At 39.1% G+C, this 24,446-nt stretch overlaps 2 protein-coding genes across 8 annotated transcripts in view; one reads left to right on the top strand and one right to left on the bottom strand.

Moving 5' to 3' along the window:
• The window catches only part of ripor3 (RIPOR family member 3), a 146,361-nt gene extending 142,101 nt beyond the window's left edge, over positions 1-4,260 (top strand). For all 6 annotated transcript variants that reach the window (XM_033041533.1, XM_033041532.1, XM_033041535.1 and 3 more), the window contains 2 exons: positions 1,529-1,619; positions 3,886-4,260. In XM_033041533.1, the coding sequence (XP_032897424.1) occupies positions 1,529-1,619; positions 3,886-3,977 (183 nt within the window). In that variant the 3' untranslated portion in view covers positions 3,978-4,260. The remainder of the gene's footprint in view (positions 1-1,528; positions 1,620-3,885) is intronic.
• A 1,850-nt stretch (positions 4,261-6,110) lies between these two features.
• Positions 6,111-24,446, bottom strand: part of ptpn1 (protein tyrosine phosphatase non-receptor type 1) — a 68,708-nt gene continuing 50,372 nt past the window's right edge. For both annotated transcript variants that reach the window (XM_033041538.1, XM_033041537.1), the window contains 6 exons: positions 23,134-23,232; positions 21,862-21,999; positions 19,197-19,406; positions 16,892-17,053; positions 14,647-14,864; positions 6,111-10,483 (listed from right to left, as the gene is read on the bottom strand). In XM_033041538.1, the coding sequence (XP_032897429.1) occupies positions 10,267-10,483; positions 14,647-14,864; positions 16,892-17,053; positions 19,197-19,406; positions 21,862-21,999; positions 23,134-23,232 (1,044 nt within the window). In that variant the 3' untranslated portion in view covers positions 6,111-10,266. The remainder of the gene's footprint in view (positions 10,484-14,646; positions 14,865-16,891; positions 17,054-19,196; positions 19,407-21,861; positions 22,000-23,133; positions 23,233-24,446) is intronic.

The following is a 24,446-nucleotide window of genomic DNA, read 5'->3' as shown; positions in this document are numbered from 1 at the left end:
GATAGGCAGGATCTAACACTGAGTAAGAATATTTATCCTTTCTGTTGGTTTTCTCTGAATACTTTCAAGTAGGCAATGCCGCTCTCTCCTTTCCAGCTTCAACTGTACGGCCAGCAATGGCATTGATGAGTGATGCGTTCAATGGACAATAATGTGTCTCATCCACTGAACATTGTGTCATTGTTCCCTACTGTTTCTTACAATTGCCGTTTAACATAGATGAGGACTGACTCCTCAGCCTAAAACTGGTCCCTTCCCACCCAAACCACCCCCTCCCCAGGTACTTTCCCTTGCAACCGCAGGAGATGCAACACCTGTCCCTTTACCTCCCCCCTCAACTCCATCCAAGGACCCCAACAGTCTTTTCAGCTGAGGCAGAGGTTCACTTCATCTACTATATCTGCTGTTCCAGGTGTCAACTTCTGTACATCGGCGACACCAAGCGCAGGCTCGGCGATCGTTTCACGGAACACCACCTCTCAGTCTGCCTTAACCCACTTGATCTCCCGGTTGCTCAGCACATTAACTCCCCCTCCCATTTCCAATCTGACCTTTCTGTCCTGGGCCTCCTCCATTGTCAGAATGAGGCCCAGGGCAAATTGGAGGAACAGCACCTCATATTTTGCTTGGGTAGCTTGCACCCCAGCGGTATGCACATTGACTTTGTTAACTTCAAATAGCCCCTGCTTTCCCTCTCTCTCTCTCCATCATCTCCTCCTTTCCGGTTCTCCCACCAGTCTTACTGTCTCCGACTACATTCTATGTCTGTCCCGCCCACTCCCTTGACATCAGTCTGAAGAAGGGTCTTGACCCGAAACATCACCCATTCCTTCTCTCCAGAGATGCTGCCTGCCCCACTGAGTTACTCCAGCTTTTAGTGTCTATCCTCAGCCTAAAACATAGTTAATAGTAATCTGCAGGGCCTTTCTCTTGTGATGTTTGTAGATGAAAATGGCACCAATGAGCTTTGAAATTGATGAGTCCCAGGGTCACTGCTTCACTTACCTCTGCAGTTACGCTGCAATTTCACTGCATAGTGAGGATTGTTTATTAAGGTAAGAGGTGGGAGGCAACAGAATGAAACACCCCTCCCCATGGGATAAATAGCAGGATACGGGTAGAAAAGCCCAGGGCATAATGTTTCAAATTTTATACTTGTAGCAACCATGATACTCAAATTCAACTTGAACCCCTATTTCAAATGACTTGCCAAATACATTATTTAATAGGACAACAACTCTCTATTTTTAATCTTGATTTGTCTATTCTATTGGATGGAGCTGCTGAACTTGTTTGTTTATTGGGACTCAATTAATTCTACCAGTTCATTCTTGTGAAGATATAATTAACAGATTTGGTTTCTGGTTTAGCTAATATATTTTAGTATTGGACTGATACATGGCTGGAACCCCATGGTGTACATACACGCTGTTCTGTTGAATATAGAGAAATTGTAAGATTGCAGCATTACCTACCCTTTAAAGTAAGTTTAATAGATTATTAAATCTTATTTTTATCTTTCTTTGAGGCGGTGGAAAGCATTGAGCAGATCGCCAGCTTGTGTCATTCTCAAGTGGCACACGTGCACAATGTGGCAAGAGAAACCCTCATCTCATTTGGTAATGGTATTCTTCTGAATTAATATTCTTCTCACTTGTTTCACCTTTTGTTAATGCAGCTAGTTCAAAATGTACTAGCAACTTTAAAATACCTAATTGAAATGGCCAACATTTACAATTGCTTTAACACAAGTGTTCCACTAGAGTGACAATTTAGTCAGCCTATTCCAATCATCAGTGTCCATATTGAGATACTATCAGTTAAGATAGCTGGCTGATAATTTCAGGAGAAATAAGGTACTGCAGATGCTGGAATCTTAGGGAAAACACAAAATGCTGGAGTAATTCAGTGGGGCAGCATCTCTGGTTGATGTGGATAAGTGATGTTTGGGTGAGGACCATTCTTCAGAATTCAAAAGCAGATACATTTTATGGTGAGTAAAAGCAGCAAGGAAAATGCAGATAATTTAGGACCAATTTTCCTGTGCTCACCTCAAGATCTGATACAGGTTGTGTAAATTGACCTTGGCTGGAATAGAATCTGGTACCTGCATAGATTAAAATTAACACTTTTCCAGTTGGTTTACTGCAGAGATTTGCTTAACTATTGAAATGAGCTATGCATTAATATATTCAGATCACCTCCCAATAATATTATGCTGAACTAAGTAAATAGATCATAGTTCCTAGAAAAGACGATGCAAATACTGACATTCCTCTAGTCCTTAAACCTTAGTCGGCCCCTTTACATATCATTTGACCTTCATATCCTGCTCCTTTTTACAATTTATTCAAAATCCGTATTCTTTGCTACCCATTCAATTACATAATTAACGACATCTTGAGTCTACTCCCACAATCCCTGTAGCAGGTAGCTTTCTGCCTTGGTGATTCCAGCCTCCATTTTAACCTGGGGTTTCTTTCTTGCTTTCAGTAGTATCCTAGTGAGATTAATTATCTTACTATAAACTGTGGAAAGAAGCATTAGGGCTTCAAAAGCAGATACATTGCCTGGTGATTGAAAGCAGCAAGTAAAAGCTTTTTTGATATTCTGAGCATTTTTCAATCTTCAGACTACAGAAGTGGCACTGGAGGATTGCAAGCATTGTAACTATGTTTTACAAAAGGGAGGGATAAACCAAGTCATGTTGATTTAACTTGGTGGTGGGTAAATTATTGGAATCAATTTGAGAAACAGTATCAATCACGAAGAAAGAGATTAATCAGTACAGACTGCATGGATTTGTTAAAGGTTCATCTTAACTGATTTTTTAAATGTTTTGGAGGTGGCAGTGCACTTAATGTATTCTACATGGATTTTAACATAACCTTTTATAAGGTTGTACATGGTTTAAAAAAAAAATTTAAAGTATCAAATTGGATCCAACATTGGCTGCATGGTAGAAAGCATAAAGTAATAGTGATTGGAGGCTGGTACACAAAATTGCTGGGGAAACTCAGCGGGTGCAGCAGCATCTATGGAGTGATTGGAGGCTGTTATGCAGCTAGCCTCAATATCCTCCAATTGCTTTCAAATATGGAACAATTTGAATGTAAAGGTCTTATTCTTGCTTTTAAGGCCTTCATGGCTTACTCCCTTCATTTCTGAACTCGGGATATCTGCAACACCAATTCTGGCCTCTTGAGCATCCATTTTTAATTACTTCACTGCTGGTGATCATGCTCTTTGGTGTCCCTATACAAAGCTCTAAAATTATTTGCTTAATTCCCAACTTCTCCTTCAGAAGGCTCATTAAAACTCACTTCTGGTGCAGGTTTTGTTTAAATAGCTTATTATCTAAGCAACGGGGTTACAGATGATGATTCCACATTAGACCAAGGCAGCAGTGACACACCTATTAAAACCACTGCCTCACAGTGCCCGAAATGCAGATTCAATCCCGTCATTGAGTGCTGTGTGGACTTTGCATATTCTCTCTAAGACCATATGGGTGTCCTCTAAGTTGCTGCATTTTCCACCTATATTCCAAAATAATGCAGGTTAATTAGCACTGTAAATTGTCCCTCGTGTAAAGGCAAGTGGTAGAATTTGGGAGTAGTCAATAGTAATATAAGGAGAATTTAAAAATGGTGGCTAACATGGGATTAGTGTTAATGTGTGTTTGATGGTCTGTGCAGACTTGGTGGGCCGAAGAGTCCATTTCAGTGCCAAATCACCGACTGTACGAAATTATATTTATCAAGTATTGCTCAGTTGATTTCGTATTTGGAAGAAAATGACAAAAGTTCTGACTATATATTTGAATTAAGGCTGTTATTTTGACAACATGATTTTTGTTAACTGTTTGCTTATTTTATTGTACAGGTGAAAAAGGTCGTTTAGCCTATGATGCAGTTGACAGACTTTGGAAGGAAGGCATGAAGCAAAATTCCACTACTCAAATTACTATCCTCTGAATATTGAATTTTAAAAACCATGTCAATATATTTGTGTTATAATTGTGCTTATACAGTAATAATATTGTATAAAGATTTTATCAACTGGTTATTCAAAGGTCCAAGATATTGATGTTCAAGACAATAGCTACATTTGGATCATACGAAAAAGCTGGACTTCCTTGTCTATTGATCAAACTTGCAAATATGCTGTAGACTGCATATCTTTAACATTCTTAAATAAATGTTCAGATTATTTGGAATAAACTATGTTCAATGTGTGATTAAAGTTGCATGAAGTAAACCATGATAGATTACATTGCCAAACTATCTTGCTGGTTTCAAATTAATTTATTGTCAAATATTTTTGCAATTCAATGCACAAAATTCAGTGACAAAAACAAGGCTTGGACATTTCATCGTGCTAACACATTGACACTTTTACTATGTTCACTTAGTGGATGTTCACACAGATAGTAAAGAGACTGCAGGGGAGGGTGGGGGAGTGAGATTACATGGACTGTACGCATAAAGCCAGTTTGGGCTCAATGGACTGGAAGGCTTCCTTCAGTATTGTAACCTAGATTCTGTTTAATTTTCAATTTGGAGAATAGTTCAGAATATTAAAATGAAGTTTGTAGATTTAAAGTTGATGAATGCTCTTGGGCTTCATCTGGAAATTAGACGTATCCAATTAATTCCTTTCATAGGTGCAGTATGAGAAAATGAAGAGGTGCAGAGAATTTTGGAACGTTCCCAGTTCTGTGAAAGGGTCCATTTCCATGGATAAGAACATTGGTTAACCATGGTTAGGACCATGTTCCCACAGGTAGCAAGGTCCTAACAACAAGACCATTTATGTTGGTCCTATGAAGGCAAATTAAGTTGTAAATATTGTTATTCTTTAAATGTGCACCCTTTACTATTCACGTTGTCTTATTTTCACCTTTTTTGGATGGAATCTGCAACCCCATATCTTAATAGTTCACTCCATTAATTTTCTCCAAATGAGAAAATTTCTCCACCACGCTTTGTCCTGTACCTTCCCTCGTTCAGCTTACTTCCTCTCCTCCTCCTCCCCCCCACCCTCCCCTCTCAAACATAATTATCTGAAGGGTCCTGACTCGAAACGTCACCTCTCCATGTTCTGCAGAGATGCTGCCTGAGCCGCTGAGTTATTCTAGCAGTCATTTTTGTAAACCAGTATCTGGAGTTACTTGCGTCGCTGAGAAAATTGCTTATTTCCTCTCCTTCCAACCACAAATGCACTCATCATATTTTTTATGCACATTTATCTACAAAAGAGGGCTATTTTTGACACCGTTTTCTCCAAACCTGTCTGAAGAAGGGACCCGGTCCAAAACACCACCCATCCCTTTTTCTCCAGGGATGCTGCTTGGCCCACTGAGTTATTCCAGCACTTTGTGTCTACCTTCTGAAAATATTTAGTCATATTTTTTTTAATATCAGGAAGATACTTCCTTCACTGCAAAGATTTCAAGCAGCAGTTAGACCTGTTCCCAATGATCAAAATTGAATCTAGTAGAAATCTTTGTATCTGGGGTTAGGTTGCTGAAACCTTGCAATTTGCTTAATCTCTATTTACAGAATAATGAGTTCTACAAGCTCATTAAGCTATTTCGACCCACCCAATCATTGCCCTTATCCTACACATTATTCCCCCCGCCCCCGCCTCCCAACCTCTCTCTTACTGCAATCTAATGTGCAGTTCACCCGTTCCCAGTTCTGACAAATGGTTGCAGGCCCAAAACATTAACCATCCTTCTTGCACAGATGCTGCCTGACTTGCTGTGTTTTACCGGCCTTTTCTGTTTTAATCACATTTCCAGTCTTCAGATTTTTAATTTCTAATAGAACACAGTTTTTCATAGTTTATTTCCGCTGGTAGCAAACTGGGTGCAGTGATGATTAAGACATGATAATGGATAGAAAAACAAAAATTACAAAGTCTTATTTCAACAAATTTGCTGAATTATTTACTAAAACGTCTTCCACCATTTTTGAAGTAAAATTGTCTGACAGTCAAAAATAGTCAGAAAACACAAGCTTTAGTTCAATGATTTTAAACTTTCAACGGTAGGTTTTAAAGTTTGTAACTGAATATATATGACACATCAAGAGAAAACAAGCAAGTTACTTTCAAATTGGTTTTATTTTGAAATGAAGATTTTGGTGCACTTTAAAGCCAGCTTGTAAAATCGAAAATGGTTCTGCAAAGTCTGTAAATGCTGGAGAAGCCCCAGACCCTGCTTCTAACATAAATGGTTTAACAGTACAAAACCGTAGAAAATAATATGCATAAACAGCTAATGCTGCCTAGAAAATAGCAACAACAGTTATTCTTAATCTACAAGATACTATACAAGAATAAAGTAAAATACACAAAGCTGTTTACCATTTGTAACAAAAAGCTAAAAAATGTGAAACAGTCAAGTGGGAACATGTTAAAAGATCACACCAGCTCAAGTAAAAACAAAATCCGTATCTTTTTTTTATTTTAGGTACAGAAAAGTGCAACATTTAACTCCTAAGTTGCTTTACCAGTAATTTAATTAATAAATGACTGTAAAAATGGTCCACAGTTTGCATTTCATAATCCTGGGAGTACACTGATAAGGATTGTATGCTGTTTGACAGTGCACTTAGGAGGAAACATTCAATGATCAAACTTTGTTTTACTGAATTGTTTGAAGTTATGCTGTTGATAAACACTTAGTGCAAGCAATTAATTTTAAATTTTAAATAATAACCTAGAATTGCATGGATTTTTTTTTATAAAAACATGCTGTGTCCAAGAGAGCACGCATCAAAAACAAGTTGGCATTCTTAAAAAAAAATGTTGTACACATTTGGTCCGAAAGTATTCAATAAAAACAAAAATAATTCCAGTCAAGTCAGACACATCCCTGAAATTTATGGAAACGAGCGTGATCTTATAGAATTTGTTGTTAACCATTTATATATATATATATTTTTTTTCTTTAAAAAAAAAAATCACATTTCTGGGAAGACGACGAAAGAGAGAAAAAAAAAGCATTAGAATTCATCTGCTCCTACCAAAAGGGCTCTTAACAATACACGTCATAAGAAATGTCTTAGCTTTAAGGCCATACAAATAAAACAGTGAACAGATTTTCCTTCTATACCCATTTAGAAAAACGGTAAATGTTGAATAAACGGTAAATGTTGAATAACTGCAAACCCATATGAAGCATATCCAACATTGTTGCTACTGTTAACGCATTTCCAAGTGTTAAGAAAGGCATGTCACCTGTACTTTGAACAGCACAATAATCTTACCCAGTGAGCTGTGAGCAATTAGATGTTACATTTTAGGCAAGAAAAAATGTATTGGTTAAAAAAATGTTCCTTGATTAGATTTTTGACGTAGCCCTGGAGTTTAACAAGTGACTTCCATTGCTACTGACCAAAAACTTAGTTTGGTAAAAATAAAATAAAAGTTTCAATTTCAATTGTAATCAAAAGCTCAATCTGAAATTCATTCATTGATCATATAAGTAACATGCCACTTCAGATGTTTGTAAAACAAAAACAAAATCAATCTTCCAAAGACTAATTAAACTGGAATGAATACAACAAAGAATGGGATAAACTAAATCCGTATGGACAATTGTGATTGGGAAAATTGTTTTCATTAATCTGAAAGCCTCGGATAGGTTAGAGCTCACGTTCATTATTCTGAGCTATCAATCACACTAACAATACCGTCCTATCCAAGAAATGCTAATGCATGATTTTATAATACAGCTTCCACAATATTTTTACCTCACAAAACTGAAGGCCCCATTGAATTTTAGGTTAAAATGAATACTGATCAAAATAAAGCTAGGATATACTTCCATTCCCATTTTTCTGATCAGATTCCATTATTTATTAACAGAAAGTTGGCCAGGAACTACTCACATTAGAATGTATGTTATTGAATAATTCTACTTGTTGCCCTTGTTTACTAGATCTAATAGTGTGAGGGGCAATTAATGCAGGAACTTTTTTCAATCCTGCTACTGAATAGCACTAGAAACTATATTGTGCATCATATTTCCTTTCCAACTGTAAAGAAAACATACAGTTAACACTTCTGAATAGTTGATGCTCACCAAAATGTTTTTTTATTAAAAACTTGCACTTTATTAATGGTCCACAATTTGTGTATAATACCAAAATGTACAAAATGTTTAACCACAATCTCACTGCTTATCTGTTCAATTATCTTATTGGTATGACCATCTATAAAGAGCAAGAGCCAACGAGAACTTTAATTAAGGCATGTAGCAGAGCAGCTCAATAGTTTGTTTATAGTAAAGCAGTTATTTAGCAGTGTCTGTCATTTAAGAGGTATGCCAACTCATCTATTTTAGAATTTTGCTGTACATAAACATTATACAAGAGTCTGTTTAAAATTCTGCATACGGGGTTCATTCACTGCTCACTTCTCACACGTTGAGCTGAAGTGGTAATATTTCAGCATCGAGGAATTACGTTTGAAATAAGCTGATTGAAATGTTACCACAATGCCTCAGTCAAAATATTGGTAATGTATGCAACAGAGGGAGAAGGCAGATTTGCCAGTCATATTGCTGAGATCTTTGCATGAAGAAATTTACGTTCAAGTTTGTTTCTAAGACACCAAACTTCAATGCTTATAGAAATATGGTCTGCGCAAGGCAACAAAAAGTGAGATGTGAATAAGCCCTGCGGACAATTTTGGAATGCCGGAACTACACATTCTGTTCTTGAAATGTGGCAAACATCTCAATTACACTAATACATACATGCCATGGTAGATTCAAATACAAATATTCTAGCTTTTATACAAATATCCACCATGGGAATCAATCACAAATTTGAACTTTTCAGTGTCTGTCTCATAACCACTGGCATCGTTACCAACCAGAATAACCATGCAATTAATCTTCACAGCAGTAATCAAGATATACATCTTTCAACTTCCAAGCAATTTCATGTTTAATGATGGTACTGGAAACTACATGCATTCAACACATTGGTGTTCAATGTCCAACTGCCAGGATATAATAATGGGCATCCAGACCATTGACAATCATTCAACAGAGCAATTCTATAGCTCACACTCTTATTTTCTACAATTATATATTATCAGATTCCCCATATTTATACATGACCCAAAAATGGCTAATTTTCATATTTTCTCAAGACAACAGAACTATATACTGACTAATTACAATTTTTCCTCAGATGAAGTACTGTCACCCTACATCTCACGGGGTAGATGGAGCTCAGCTTCCAGTACTGGCATGAGGTATATTACTTTATTTTACTATGAGCCCTTGATACAAAGCTCTGATTAAAAAGGCTATATTTTTAATACATTGGTTAACAAAAATGTCAAATGCACTAATACCTGTTACAAATAAATATGGAGTGAAAAATGCTTTGTTGCAGACTTGATGGTTTAAGCTCTATGTGTGGCACGGCTGTAAAAAAAATGCTGGTGGAAAGGTTTTGCATTTTGTCGTTTTACACCTCCCTATTTTGTGATAGCCGAAGAAGGAAAGACTAGAAGCCAGTTAATTTGCTTTCAAAATGTTTTGAGCAAGCAATATTGCAAGAGTAATAGAAAATGGTTAACAGACACAATTGATGGGGACCATTTTGCTAGAGAACCCTGAGCAGTGTGGAAGCCTCTTAGCAGAACTGTTTTGACAAAAGCAAAAACGTAATGTCATAATTTTGCTGAGATTAATGCAATTTCACAGAAGGCAAAGCCCAAACATTGTATGAAAAAATATATACTTTTGATGACTGAAATGTGTCTGTAAAGAAAGCAAAAAGTTTAACATAAATGCTACATTTTATTTCCCAAGAATATAACATTGGATTTGTTTCCAATTGAACCAATGACAATTATCATTAACATTGGCAATTATGAAATAAGTTTACTGGGGCTGAAGGATGTGTATTTTTCCCAAACACAATTCTAAAGTGAGCAATAAAATAAATCAAAAGTACACCACCACCCCTGCTGGCCTTATACACTGAAAGACACGCACACTAACACATACACACCCTGACCCTCCCATATTTGGCATTTCTACGGCTTTCTCCTGAATATTCAAGGCCCTGAGATTTGAATGTTATACTCCTGGGACCAAGGGATTATAACAAACCCTAGTGCATCATCTTATCCCTATAAGCTCCAGTCTTATAATTTGTTTGCTTCCTAAGACATGGACCCTCGGCTTTATGAAACATGCTTTACTGTATAAAACATTATCCTCTAGGGTAGTTGTCAATGGAAGTACACCCTATAGCAGAAGTAAGCCCCAGCTGTGAGAGCAGTGAGCACACATACATTAACCATAAAAGGTTTCCAATGTAACCATGAATCTTCCTCCTTCATCGCCTCCTCATCCGTTTCACTTTTTCCTGGATTATCCTGTTCGTTTGTTTGTGTGGGCATAAATGCAACCTCGCCAACGTGCCTCTTCCGAAGTCCTGGTTCTGAACTACAAGGAAAAGAAAGGCAACCATTACTTTCTGCTGGACGTTTTTGACATCTGCTCAGGTGCTTGGCACTACTTTCTTACAAGGTAGCTAATAAAGCCAATGTAGGTTGATGATGCAGGCGGAGGTTGGGGGGGGTAGATCGAGATGTAATTTGTATTATATTTTGTGACAATGTGAAACTGAACACTTCATTGTGTTAATAAAGGTTGTATTGCACGATTGATTGTACAATTTATTCCATTACTGGATAGCAAGGGATTCAAGGTGTATGAAGTTAGTGTGGGAAAGTTTTACTGAAATAAAAATTCAGCCACTGCATGGCAGAACAGGCACAGGTTCTGATTAGCCTACCCTGCCTCCATTTATTATGCCTCCAAAATATGCAATTTGTAATGTTTTGAAATGTCAGAGTATGTAGATTATTATCTGCCTAAATCCTGGAGTTTGGTTTAAAACTTGATTTAATTTTAAAATGTCATTCACAGAACGTGATCATTACTGACTGCCCATTGCTATTTGTCTGAAAGGATAGTGGTGAGCAAAAGCAACTGGCACTCATTCTGGGCACAGGAATTGAATCTTCCTGCACAATACAGATGGGTGTATTATTTTCTCAGGTGGAAAATTTAAAAAAGTTAAACCATTTCACTTTAGCAAAAGACTATAATAAAGTCCAATATATCAAATTTCAAATTCAATATAGATATCCTGTACATCAGTGAGACCAAGCACAGGCTTAAAGATCGTTTCGCTGAACACCTCCGCTCAGTCCGCCTTAACCTACCTGATCTCGCGGTTGCTCAGCACTTTAACTCCCCCTCCCATTCCCAATCTGACCTTTCTGCCCTGGGCCTCCATTGTCAGAGTGAGACCCAGCGCAAATTGGAGGAACAGCACCTAATATTTCGCTTGGTAGCTTACAACCCAGTGGTATGAACATTGACCTCTGACTTCAAATAGCCTTTGCTTTCCCTCTCTCTCCATCCCCTCCCCCTTCCCAGTTCTCCCACCAGTCTTACTGTCTCCTACTACACTATATCTGTCCCGCCCACTCCCATGGCATCAGTCAGAAGGGTCTCATCCCGAAACATCACCCATTCCTTCTCTCCAGAGATACTGCCTGTTCACCAAAGGTAGACAGCATTTTGTGTCTACCTTTGGTGAACATCTAAGTGTGCTTGTGATGACAACACCAGCAGTGTGTGTTACCCAAAATTGGAAAATTCAGATTTCATACAAGTGGGCCAGTGAAATAGTGTTGCAATAGTGATCTTGATCTCCTGGATGCAAGTCATTTGAACTCCCAACACCAAATTGTTTGTCCTCAGCCTCCACCATTACCAAGGTGAGGCCAAATGCAAACTAGAGGAACAGGACCTCATATTCCACCTGGGAAGTCCACAATTCAATAGCATGAACACTGAATACTTCAATTTCAAGTAACACGCACACCTCTGTTCCTTTCTCTCCTGATGCACTTGATTCACTCAGGACCTCTATCTCACCCCTTTCTCAGGACCTCTATCGCACCCCTGCCAGCAGCATGTTCGTTATTTCTATTTTTTTTTTGTGTGTCCAAATGTTTGTTTTAGTGTCTCTCAGTGTGTCTTGTGTGGGGGGTGGCGAGGGGGGGCAGACCCGCTTTCAGTCGCCTCCTCCACGGAGAGGCGACTTTTTCCATGTCGCCTCCCTCGCGGCCTAACACCATGGATTGGAGCGGCCTTTCCCGGAGTCGGGCCCGGAGCTTCAGCAGCGGGCGCAGTGTGGACTTTTCATCGCGGAGCGGGCGTGCCCTTGCTGGGGTCGCCAGAAGGGAGTGTTCCGATTGCTGGTCCGCGGATTGTTACATCCTGAAGCCGCGGTCTGCAGAGCTGCTAGCCGTGGGCGCGGAATGGACTACCTTCCAGAGCAGGATTCTTCGCCGGGGATAGCCAGAGAAGAGCTCCGACCGCCGGCCTGCGCTTACATCATCCTGAAGTCGTGGTCTCCGGTAAGAAAGCGCCGATCCCAACGAGGGCCCGTACATCCGGCCACCCGTAGCGGCGACTGCGGAGGTTTATGGCCCCGACCATGGGTAAACAATGGAGGAGGACTGTACTTTGTGCCTTCCACCACAGTGAAGAATGCTGTGTTGGATGTTTGTGTTAAATCTTATTGTGTATTGTGTGTTCTTTTTTAATTGTACCACTGCTGGCAATTTAATTTCACTGCACTTATGTGTGTATGTGACTATTGACTATTCTTTCCAACCCCACACACTCCCCACCGCTGTTACCCAGTTTCTTCCCCTCCTCCACCTAATTCCAATTAGTCTAACACTCATACAACCTACTTAATCTCCCATCCCGTCCCCCCTCCAATACAGCAACTGCAGAGTCTCTCCCTCACATGGTCCCACTTATGACTTTCCTTTCTTTATGAGACTCCATAACATGCAGCCTTTCAATGTCTCCATTTATCATCTCCTGGCCTCTGTCCACTTTTCCCACACCACCTTATCACTCAAATCCACCCGTCACTTGACACCTCCTGAAGAAATCACAACAGCGCCTCTACTTCCTGAGAGGATTATGGAGAGTCGGTTTGTCAAGGAGGACTCTCTCTAACTTCTACAGGTGCACAGTAGAGAGCATGCTGACCGGTTGCATCGTGGCTTGGTTCGGCAACTTGAGCACCCTGGAGAGGAAAAGGCTACAAAAAGTAGTAAACACTGCCCAGTCCATCATCGGCTCTGACCTCCCTTCCATCGAGGGGATCTATCGCAGTCGCTGCCTCAAAAAGGCTGGCAGCATCATCAAGGACCCACACCATCCTGGCCACACACTCATCTCCCCACTACCTTCAGGTAGAAGGTACAGGAGCCTGAAGACTGCTACGACCAGGTTCAGGAATAGATTCTTCTCCACAGCCATCAGGTTATTAAACTTGGCTCGGACAAAACTCTAAACATTGATAGCCCATTATCTGTTATTTGCACTTTATCAGTTTATTTATTCATGTGTGTATATATTTATATAATGGTATGTGGACACACTGATCTGTTCTACTATGTTCTGTTGTGCTGAAGCGAAGCAAGAATTTCATTGTCCTATCAGGGACACATGACAACAGACTCTTGAATTTTGAATCTGCCTTCACCTCTCCCCTTTACACTCTCAGTCCTGATGCAAGGTCTCAACCTAGAACATTAAGGATGCTGCCTGACCCGCTGAGATCCCCCAGCGGCTTGTTTCCTGCATCTGCAGTCCAGCGTCTCAAGCAGTTAGTTCACCAATTTGCATTTGTCTCAGAATAGAAACAGAGGATAGCCAGGTCAGCGTGGTATCAGGTAGGAGAATTAACATGACAACAACCAGAAGCTCAAGATGGCCGTTCTGGCCAAAGCGTAGCTGTTCCATAACATGCTCAACTAGTTTATGCTAAGTTTCACCAATGTAGAGGAGGCCACATTGTGTGCACCAAATACAGCAGACCAACTTAGAAGAGGCACAAACACGCTCCCTGTAATATTTTTTAAGATCCTGAAATGTGATGGGGAAGGGGCTGTGAAGGGACAGGTGTTAGACCTCCATCAACCGCAGGGGGAAATGACTGGGAACTAGGAAGGATGAGACGTCCACAGATTCCCAAGGAGAGCAGTGGGAGAAAGGAAGATGTGAATAGTAGTAGGATCGTGCTGGAGCTGGCAACAATGGCAGCAAATGATGTTTTGGATGTGGAAGCTGGTGTGATGAAACGTTGACTTTCATTGATGCTGCATGCCCCACTACGTTTCTTAGCTTACTGTTTTTGCTCTACCTTTATCACAATTGTTCAAGAATGCAAAAACTTTCATTTAGGACACCGAGTACATATTTTCAACAATTTCCCCATGCTAATTGCCTGCATTTCAACTAGGAGTGGAGCATTTCAACTATGGCAATGATCCTGGCCAAGTCTGCAGATTGATTAGCAAACATACTCAAGATTGCTGATCAATATCCCTGATTTAACAAATACATATTCTGCATCAGTAGCAAATTTTTTCTCTCATGAATATTATCTAATCTGAGTCATTTAGAAGCACAATACAATTCATGAAAGGAAAAAAAGCCACAAGCCCCAGAACAATTGTGAACTGTGCCACTATAACTGATGAGGGACAAATTGTCTTTGTAAATACCTTTCTGTTTGCGACTTGGTAAGTTGGTTTATTTTGCCATCAGCGATATCTTCCACTTTTTGTTCACATGTTCTCCCATCTGGGTCTGTAAAACATATGACGTCATCTGGTGCTTTTCCATTGGGCATTTCAGTTGCACGTTTTGGGGGCCTCGGAGGTGGAGGACTATGTTCTGGTGGTGGTGCAAGGTCTTCATTAGAAAGCTCTTTCCATTGTTCCTTATTTATAGAGAAAAGAATTTGAAAAGATAATCAAGTTAGCTCATTATTCAAAACATTTCTGTTTTTCTCATTGTTTCAGAAGATACCCATCTAACGCTTCCAAAGTTTTCATCTGCCCAGGGAGATGAAGCAAGGGAGGGTGTTTGTTAGTTTGTTAACCAAATTGGAGAATTCATTGTTCATACCGTTGGGTTTGTAAGCTACCCCAGCAGAATAAGGGGTGCTGTTCCTCCAGTTTGCTTTTGGTCTCACTTTGGCACTGGTGGAGGCCCAGGACAGAAAGGTCAGTATGGGATTTGGAAGGAGAGTTAGCATTGGAGATCCAGATTATAAAAACCTCTCTACCCATCAACTATTTATTAGTCTTTTATAATGATCCGTGGCAAATATTTTAGTCCACTGTTGTAATACATCAGCTAAACCTTTTCGATGTTGTTCCTGTGACGCATCTTGGGGCCATTTTCCTTTGTAACACCAGTTTCTGTTGCAATGATTGGAAAGCCACAGTTGCAGTCTCCCCTCCACACCCAAACACATCTCAATGCACCAGGGAGAGACTGCAGCATTGATGAAGATGTTGACTTTCAGATAGCTTATTAACATGAAATCCCCATCTGTCTGTTTAGCTGCATGTAAAAAAAAAAATCCACAAAAGAATTCAAAGTTGTCGGTGATCTAATAATAATAATAGAAGGTAGACAAAAATGCTGGAGAAACTCAGCGGGTGAGGCAGCATCGATGGAGCGAAGGAGTAGGTGATGTTTCGGGTCTCTTCTTCAGACAATAATAAACATTTGTGGACCTTTCTGTACATAAGGCAACTATTGTAATTAGAATCAGAAAGTAATCTTTACTGCGTACTGAGCATGCGCAGCAGCCTACGGTGCAAGGGCAGAATTTCAGCTGCCTTCAGCTCCCCTTGTCGTGAAGGCTGGAAGCAGCGTCGCATACTTTTGTGTGTTACATGTACTGCGCATGCACAGTAGACAACATGGATTGCCATTATCCATGATTGAAACAGCTTACTCCTGTGTCAGCGCAATCAAGGGATTATTTGAGGTTACTCACGCTGACACAGGAGTAAGCTCCACCGCTCGCTGTCCTGTTATCCATCGCCCGCTGACCCACTCTTGAGCTGGTTCCCTCACTGTCCGGTCTACATTGAGACACAGACCGGGGAAGTGAATGCCATGCAGTGTCACCCAGCGCAGCAAGTGAGGCAAACGGCTGACATGAGCGAGGCCGGCGAGCGACAGGTGAGAGATGTTCAGACGGAGAGCACTGCCAGAGGTGAGCGGGCCGGCACAAGGCGCTGAGGTGGCGATCAGTTCCGCTGTCCGGTTTCGGCGGCCGCTTACAGCCACCCGAGCTACTTCCCTGCCCGGCCACAATGCGGTGGCTCCGCGCCCGGAGCACCGCGGCAGCATTGAGTGAGTTTTTGGCATGATCCCCGACCCCGTCCTTCTCAACTTTACCCCCGGCCAGACTCCCCACACACTGCGAAAGGAACTCTCCCCCCAATTGGTACTTTGAACTAGTATTGTCATCCACCCCCCACTCATTCAGTAATTCAGAATGAATCAGATTTGGACGCCTTGGGCAAACTGAATTGTTACTTTCTTTATTTTTATTTTTTATTTTTTTGATCATGAGAAATTCTATGTCCCGCCAGCCTTCTTTCAAAATTTAACAACTCAAATGGAGATGCGTCTTCATTGCCGGGAAATACGGTACTTTATTAAGAGATATGGCTTTTGAAGACTTTATAAAAGTCGACTGACAGCTTACGGAGAGGAGAACAGTCTGCCCAGGCGCGGTTTAAGATTTTTTAAAAGCCGACTGACTGCCTACCGGCACGTGCCTGCTGTGCATTTACCTGATCTATTCGTCTCATGATTTTATACACCTCCATAAGAACAAAATTGTTGAAGTAATATTTAATATGGGTGAGGGCATGCAAGTTTCTTTATTAGTGCAAGCTCTTTGATAACAACCAAACCAAAAAACAAAACAGGAATGCTCACTTGTACGGAAGGATCTCCCATGATGAACTTTGCCCCCTCAATAATAGCCATGTAGGAAAAACGCATCTGATCAGCTGTTTGAATGAGACCCATACGATACTTTCTCATCTCTAATAAAACGTGCTTAACATCCACAGATAAAGGTTCTTTCCGTTTATCCATCTGTCAAGAAACATTAAACCAATATTAAGAATAAAAATTATAGTCGAGTGCTCAATTTCAATTTCTAAAACATTCTAGCTTGATGGGAGATGGGAACTAGAAGGCAATTGGCAGTGGTCAAGGAGCACCACATAGGAATACATAATAATAATAATAATGGATGGGATTTATATAGCGCCTTTCTAATACTCAAGGCGCTTTACATCGCATTATTCATTCACTCCTCAGCCACACTCGGTGGCGGTAAGCTACTTCTGTAGCCACAGCTGCCCTGGGGCAGACTGACGGAAGCGTGGCTGCCATTCTGCGCCTACGGCCCCTCCGACCACCACCAATCACTCACACACATTCACACACAGGCAAAGGTGGGTGAAGTGTCTTGCCCAAGGACACAACGACAGTATGCACTCCAAGCGGGATTCGAACCGGCTACCTTCCGGTCGCCAGCCGAACACTTAGCCCATTGTGCCATCTGTCGTCCCAAAATAGAAGAGTGAGTGTTTAAGTGTAAGGGATGGAGGCCAAGATTGCAACAGGATCAAACACCCAATTCTAACAACAGGCAACTGCATTAATTAATACCCTCTAAAAAAGCATTTGTATAATTTTTAATGAATCTAATTTTAAAACGAATCTCTCTGTACCTATAGCCCACATTCAATGTAGTGCTCCAGATATTAACCAAAATTACAAGAATGATCCAATCGCTTGGGCCTGGTGCTTGCAAATGATGCAAGCTTCTGAAGATGCTACTGTATTAGGAAGCTGCTTATTCATTCCATAGAAATCATATAACTCCTAATGTTACAATTTCTGTAACTTTCAGGCTGTGCAATAATGCCCATAAAACCATTTTCTGAACTTGCAAAATGTGTCATAAATTGCCAACTTTGTAGATACGAGTATTCACTGGCTGGAATTTAGTATCATCTTGGCAGTCCCTTAAATTGAAGATGACTTGTTCCACTACATTTTGTGGGAGCTGAAGTGGCAAGGTTGGAACTACAGGCTCTTCCACAGATGAAGCATCAGCCTCCTGATGGGGCACATAGTTGGGATAGCTTGGGATGGTGCACTGTTTTGGGTGGGATTTTAGTCTGCTCCCAATGAGTGGCTTGAGGTTCTCAACATCATTCAAATTATCCTTCTCTACTTTGAGCAGTCATGGGTCAGAGATTCCTAGCAACCGGTAGAGTTATTGCATTTCAAGGAGGCTTGCAGCGCATTCTTGAAACTTTTCCTCTATCAGCTTGGCAATCTCTTACCATGACAGAACTTGCGATAGTTTTGGCTTTGAAGGTCTGTTTCGCCTACCCAACAAAGCCAGTAAGTGTAAATGTGGCCTCGACTCTGGGGTGTTGTTTTGGGAGAGGACTGTGATGTTGGTTTCTTCATCATTCCAGTAAATTTGGGGGATATTGTGGAGACAGCTTCAGTGGTATTTTCCAATGCCCCGAGATGCCTGGTGTAAATAGTCCAAGCCTCAGAAATACAAGTAAATCAAACACCTTTTTTTCCCAGAAACAGGTTCATGAACAAATTAGATGTATTATTTTGGTGGCGACTTTCAAACAAGCCATTGCTTGGATGAACTGCCATCTGCATTGTTTCCTCCCCTTATTATCTTAAAGTTTAGAAATGTTTACTGGTTGATAATATTACATTATTCCCCCTGATTTTTTAAAATATATATATGTATATATATATAGATATGTATATATATATATAGATAGATAGATATAGATATATATATGTGTATATATATATATATATGTATATAGATATATATATATATATATATATATATATATATATATATATATATATATATATGTATATATATATATATAGATATGTATATATATATATAAATATGTATATATATATAAATATATAGATATATATATATATAGATATATATATATAGATATAATGTACTGCTGGGAATTCAGCTGCTTTCTTCATATCAACTGTTTGTACAGGAAGAGCAGTTTATCGTTTGACTGGTAAACTTCCTTCCATGTGTGCAGCAACATACCACAGATATTTAGAGTAATAATGTTACACTCAAAGTCAGCCTCAACCATTTATAATATTGTTGTATTTGGAAGCTTTTTAAATGCAACATTATAATAGTACATACCAGCAGAAGACAGGTATCAACCAGTGAGAATGTGCCAGATCTTCCTATTCCTGCACTGCAGTGAACTGTAATGGGCCCATGCTCTGGATTCAGCGAGCCAGATTCCCTCACTTTGAAAAGGAAGTTAAGGAATGAAGCAGGAGATTCTGGAACTCCAAAATCAGGCCATGTGGTATAATGAAAGTGCAAAATTTCCCTGGTTTCTTTGGTCTAAATAAGTAGAGAGACAAAATGAAAGAATAAATACAACCAGGCATTGAAATGGATTAGTGATAATTTTACCATCGAAGTACATGCACATATCCCAAAGCATTTATCATAAATTAATGTTATTACTTGAACTGAACTAAAACACATTTGTCTTATGAAAACTAATGTTCTTTAATTATAGAAATTAAAAATGCAATGCCTACAAGTGCAATAACGAATGTCCCCATTATATTCACAACAGTAGCTTTGTCATATTGTGTGTCCTGTACTCTACAAGTGGACAACTGCATCTCAAAAATCTTGTTCTGAGAATCAACTTTACTTATGGTAATGCTAAAGAAATACACTCAACATTCCATTCTTAATGTATGCCAAACAATTGGATTAGTATAGTCTTAACACATCTTGGAGACCATTAGTCTCTAGAATTACTTTTACCTAATTTCTAACATGCCACCTATGTTATGGATGAATGCATGGGGCCCATCAAGCTTCATAACAGAAAATAAATTGGACTTTGTGAAATTGAAAACTATGTTTATAGTCAAACGATCACAATCTTTTACTTTCCAGGTTGGTCACCTTAACTATTAAAATGAAAACGTTACAAAAACATACTAAGTCATTTTTATGAAGAAAAAAATCAAAGCAACTGCATGTTGTAAATCTGAAATAAAAACAAAAATGCAGAACAAACTCATGCAGATCAAGGAGCATCTGTGGAAAGGGAACCAGTTAAGCTTTCAGGTCAGAGGCGTTCATCAGAATCAGCACTTGTTACATTGTCCGGTTAAAACACTTTGTCGCAAATAAAGAACTTTATAATGCAGTGAACGTGGCCCGAATTTACTCATAGTAAGACCCACAAATGACAAGATGCTTCTGGTGATTCTGGTTCAGGATTAAAGACAGGCCTGAAAAATCCTGTACTTCAAATATTTGTGAAGGATTTCTTTTTCATGGTCCATGGACAGACCATTTAGGACATCAGTTCAATGCCTTATCCAAAATATCAGAATATCAGGTGGTTTTAAATTCCTCTGTACTGGGCAGTTCATCCACCCAAAATCTTTGCAACAGATCCAAATTTTGACTTTCTGATAAAAATCTGCTATTTGCCAAAGCAGATATCAACAGCTGGTTCTAATTAGGGAGGCATGAATCATAATTATATATTCCTTCCTGGGATTGAAATGGAGAGTTACATACTGGCTACATCAACAGTGCATGATCTAAACTCAAAATTATACACAAAAGCTTTTATTCTAATTTATCAAATCATAAAAACAGTAATATCGTTTTTTATATAATAGTACTTAGAGATTTGGTGCCTATTTATCAGTTGCAAGAAAGGTGTTTCTGTCAGTCACGTTATTCCATACAAAAATAAATGAGCCACAGTTTTCAGCCAGATTCTAAATTAAAAAATGGGGTTCAATCTTTCAGTACTTCAGTAGTGTAACAACCTGCCATGTTCAGTTTTCACAAGGTGCTGGAGTAATTTAGCAGGTCAACACTGCCTCTCCAGTATTTTGCGTCAACCTTTGGTATAAACTAGCATCTGCAGTTCCTTCCATCACATGTTCAGTTTTCAAATATTTATTCAGTTCCAAAGACCCAATTGATGCTTTTTCCATGTTTCTAATGGGCTATTGCATATTAAATATCAGAGATGGCTTCTTTTATCTGAGATGCTGAAGGAAAATTTAAATGAAATTGTTTTGGGAAATGCTAGAGACAACAGCATTCAAAGAACAGGAGTCTTCATTCTTAATCTATGAATCAACGTCAGAAAAATTGATTAACTTGGCTAATTCACAAAATGACGTACGTTCGTGCATGTCCCATTTGCTGTTCCTTTAAATCTACTTAAAGTATATGAATTTAAAAAAAAAAATCAATACCCATGAAAGCTTAATCTAATCTGCTACTGGCCACAAATTGAGAAACTAATTCAAAGAAATGGTGTAATCCAATTGCCATTTTCTAGGATTAATAATAGTTGTGGTACACAGATATTTTGGCTGAGAGTCTCAAAACAAAAACCCCAGATACATTGTTCCAAAAGATACCTATCTAATGCATCAAAAGATCTATAATTCCTGGTTCATTATAATAGAAGACAGTGAGCAATGCATTTGATTTCTTGTAGACTAATTCTGACAGAAATAAATAGTTTTCTTCTGTGTTACCTCTGCACACGCTCTTGCATCAACCAGCACAGGAAACCCTTTACATTTGCTAGGCTTGAAAGAATAACATTTTATTAATTGTGAGTTTGGACATCTGCAAACAGCATAATTATGAGGATATATAAAATGGTTTCAACTAACGTTGGTCACCTTATCCCTTCTTGATATTCTGCAGTGGGAATTAAGGCAATACTATTAACTGTAAAGGATTTTAAACAAAAAACGTACAAAAATCAAGATTAAATATTTGTTGGTGCACTTACTGCAAGGTTTTCAACCTCCAACTGACGGACTGTGTAGTATGATTTTACGTCTTCTGAAATCAATGTTAACTTGAAGTGTGTGTCTGGAAAAACCATGTCCACTTCTTCCTTACTTGGCCAGTACTGTGCACATTTTACCTGGAATTACAAAATGTCTGGATAAATTGGCATGACCTTGTAACCGACATTCAAACTTTCTACTTTTCGAAATGAACCAACACAGCATTATTATATTAAGTTTCAATAAAGCACAGTCTTACTGCCAAACTAGCTCTGACATCCAATAAATATTTTTATTTCTGGCTGGAAAATACAAATTTTACGAAAGAATGACATTTTATGCAGTTATTTTTTATGCGCCAAATCACTTAAGAAGCTCTTGATGCAATGATATTTATCCATCCTAAAAAAAAGTATTGTATCCGTGGGGAGTTCGCATGTTCCGTGTGAGTTTCCTCTGGGTAGTCCGATTTCCTCCCACATCCAAAAGATGTGCTGGTATGTGGCCTCTGTAAAAATACATTTTGCTCCTAATGTGTAGGGAGTGGATGAGAAAGTGGGATCAATGGTCGATGTGGACACGGTGGGCCGAAGAGTTACTGAATTACTGAGTTACTTTCTTTACTGTATCTCCAAAAATTAAAACATTAGACTGCTTATCGATAAAATAAATTTAATTTAGTATATACATAAGAAATAAAGCCTTGCTCTTCACAGAAGAGTAAAGCACTAGAAATGGTTCTATCCAAGAATAGGGAGATGGACAATAAGTAGCAGTAAGCCTTTACTGACTAATGGTACTTAAGTGGGAATGACTCTGGGGCCTGAAGCCATGCCCGAGGTTTACTTAATGAATTTAGAACAAATTTGGCTGTTTCTTTGCATAATTGACTGCCTACAATCCAACACCAAACTGAAACAAGGAAAGAACATATGCAGGTCATCCCATTATCAGGTTTCTCTGTTAACAAATGGCAGAAGCACCAAAGTTATTTTCAGGCAGAGGAAGATAGATGCATATCATTACATTCAATTATCAAGGCCTATTAATACCACATGCCCTGGCAAAATAACTTTTTGTTCTAATATAATGGTCTAAAGTAGTTCTTTCAGTCGCCATTATAATCAATCAAGACAGTAGATTAAACTACAATTAATTTTTTACTGCTGTTAATTAATTTGATAAATTTCATATCTTAACTGAAGATTCACATTTTCAACAACTCCACACAGCGCTTTATGAAATGAATGCAGATAAATTCAACTACTTACTGATCCCTTTTCAATTAATCTGTTGAGCATCACCACTCCCCGAGACTTTTGTTCCCAAACCATGTCCCAGAAATGGCCACATGTATTTGGAAGAGGTCCCTGTAAAAGCAACAGATTATTTTTTTGTATACTGCAGGCATACTCTGCCAATCCAAGATACAAAAAACGTTATCGTTATCCAATTTACAAGCAGGCAGCTCGAACATAAAAACTGATATTTAGAAACTTTAAGATTGTTAGAAGATGGGCTATAGAAAGGAGAAGTGTAGGCACAAAATGATCAGGAGCGAAAATATTCAACTCAGGACTTGTGTTAAAATAGGTACAAATTTACATAAAATTATACGTATCTCAACATTTCCAGATCCACAGTTTCGTTCACATTTCTTCCATGCTGTGACCAGTACAGAACATAGTTTGTGAGAATGAGAATGGGAATGGGAGACAGAAGAAAATAATGCAATGGTTGTCAAGCGGAAAAAACTATTTAAGATGACTAAAATGCTGTTATGGATCATTCAACTGGATGGCACTCTGTGTTTAGTGTTAGCTCTTTTGCTTCAGAACTTACAGGCTAAACCCCTTACCTATAATCCAAGCCTGAAATTCTGCTACATTGCTGTAGGTATTCAAGTATGTAAAATATTGAAGTATAGATCCGTCTATATATTTTCAGGACATTAAATATATCTCTCGACACAAAAACCATTGGTGTCAATGCTTAGACTGCAGGCAACATCACTATAACTGACAATCTGGCCATTTATCTCTCTAACATTCAAGGAATTTTGCTGTGTGGCTATTTATTACCATATTTCTTTGTCATCCACGACAAGGGTATCCTTAAAGTTATAGTTTGTGGCTACAAAATATAGGGCTTGTGAAAGTTTATATAAAGACAAGCTTTATTTCTTTTAAACCAGGATTAAAATAAACTCACGCCATTTCAAAACAGTGCAGATAAACCGTAATGATTTACAGACAGCACCCACCCCCAAGCCCTAAGTTGGAAATTGTTAACAGACCACAGTAGCATCAAAAGCAATAGATCAGAATGGAGAAGCCTGTCTCACCTGGACGGGCAACTTGGGTCCCTGGATGGTAGAGAGGGAGGTGGTGAAGGGACAAGGATTTGCATATATTTGTTTCTCCTTTGCCGGGGAAAGAGCCAGGGGATAGTGAGGGTTAGTTCCATCTTCTACGCCCCCCCCCCCCTCCCCACCTTTTATTTTCATCCATCACCTCCCAGGTTATTGTCTCACCTCTCCCTCTCACTTCTACACTACTTCGACTTCACTCGCTATATTCCCTCT

Source organism: Amblyraja radiata, chromosome 23, assembly GCF_010909765.2.
Source record: "Amblyraja radiata isolate CabotCenter1 chromosome 23, sAmbRad1.1.pri, whole genome shotgun sequence".
Taxonomy (NCBI): Eukaryota; Metazoa; Chordata; class Chondrichthyes; order Rajiformes; family Rajidae; genus Amblyraja; species Amblyraja radiata.
The sequence above is the reverse complement of the archived record's forward strand: the minus strand, read 5'-3'. Positions and strand labels throughout refer to the sequence as shown.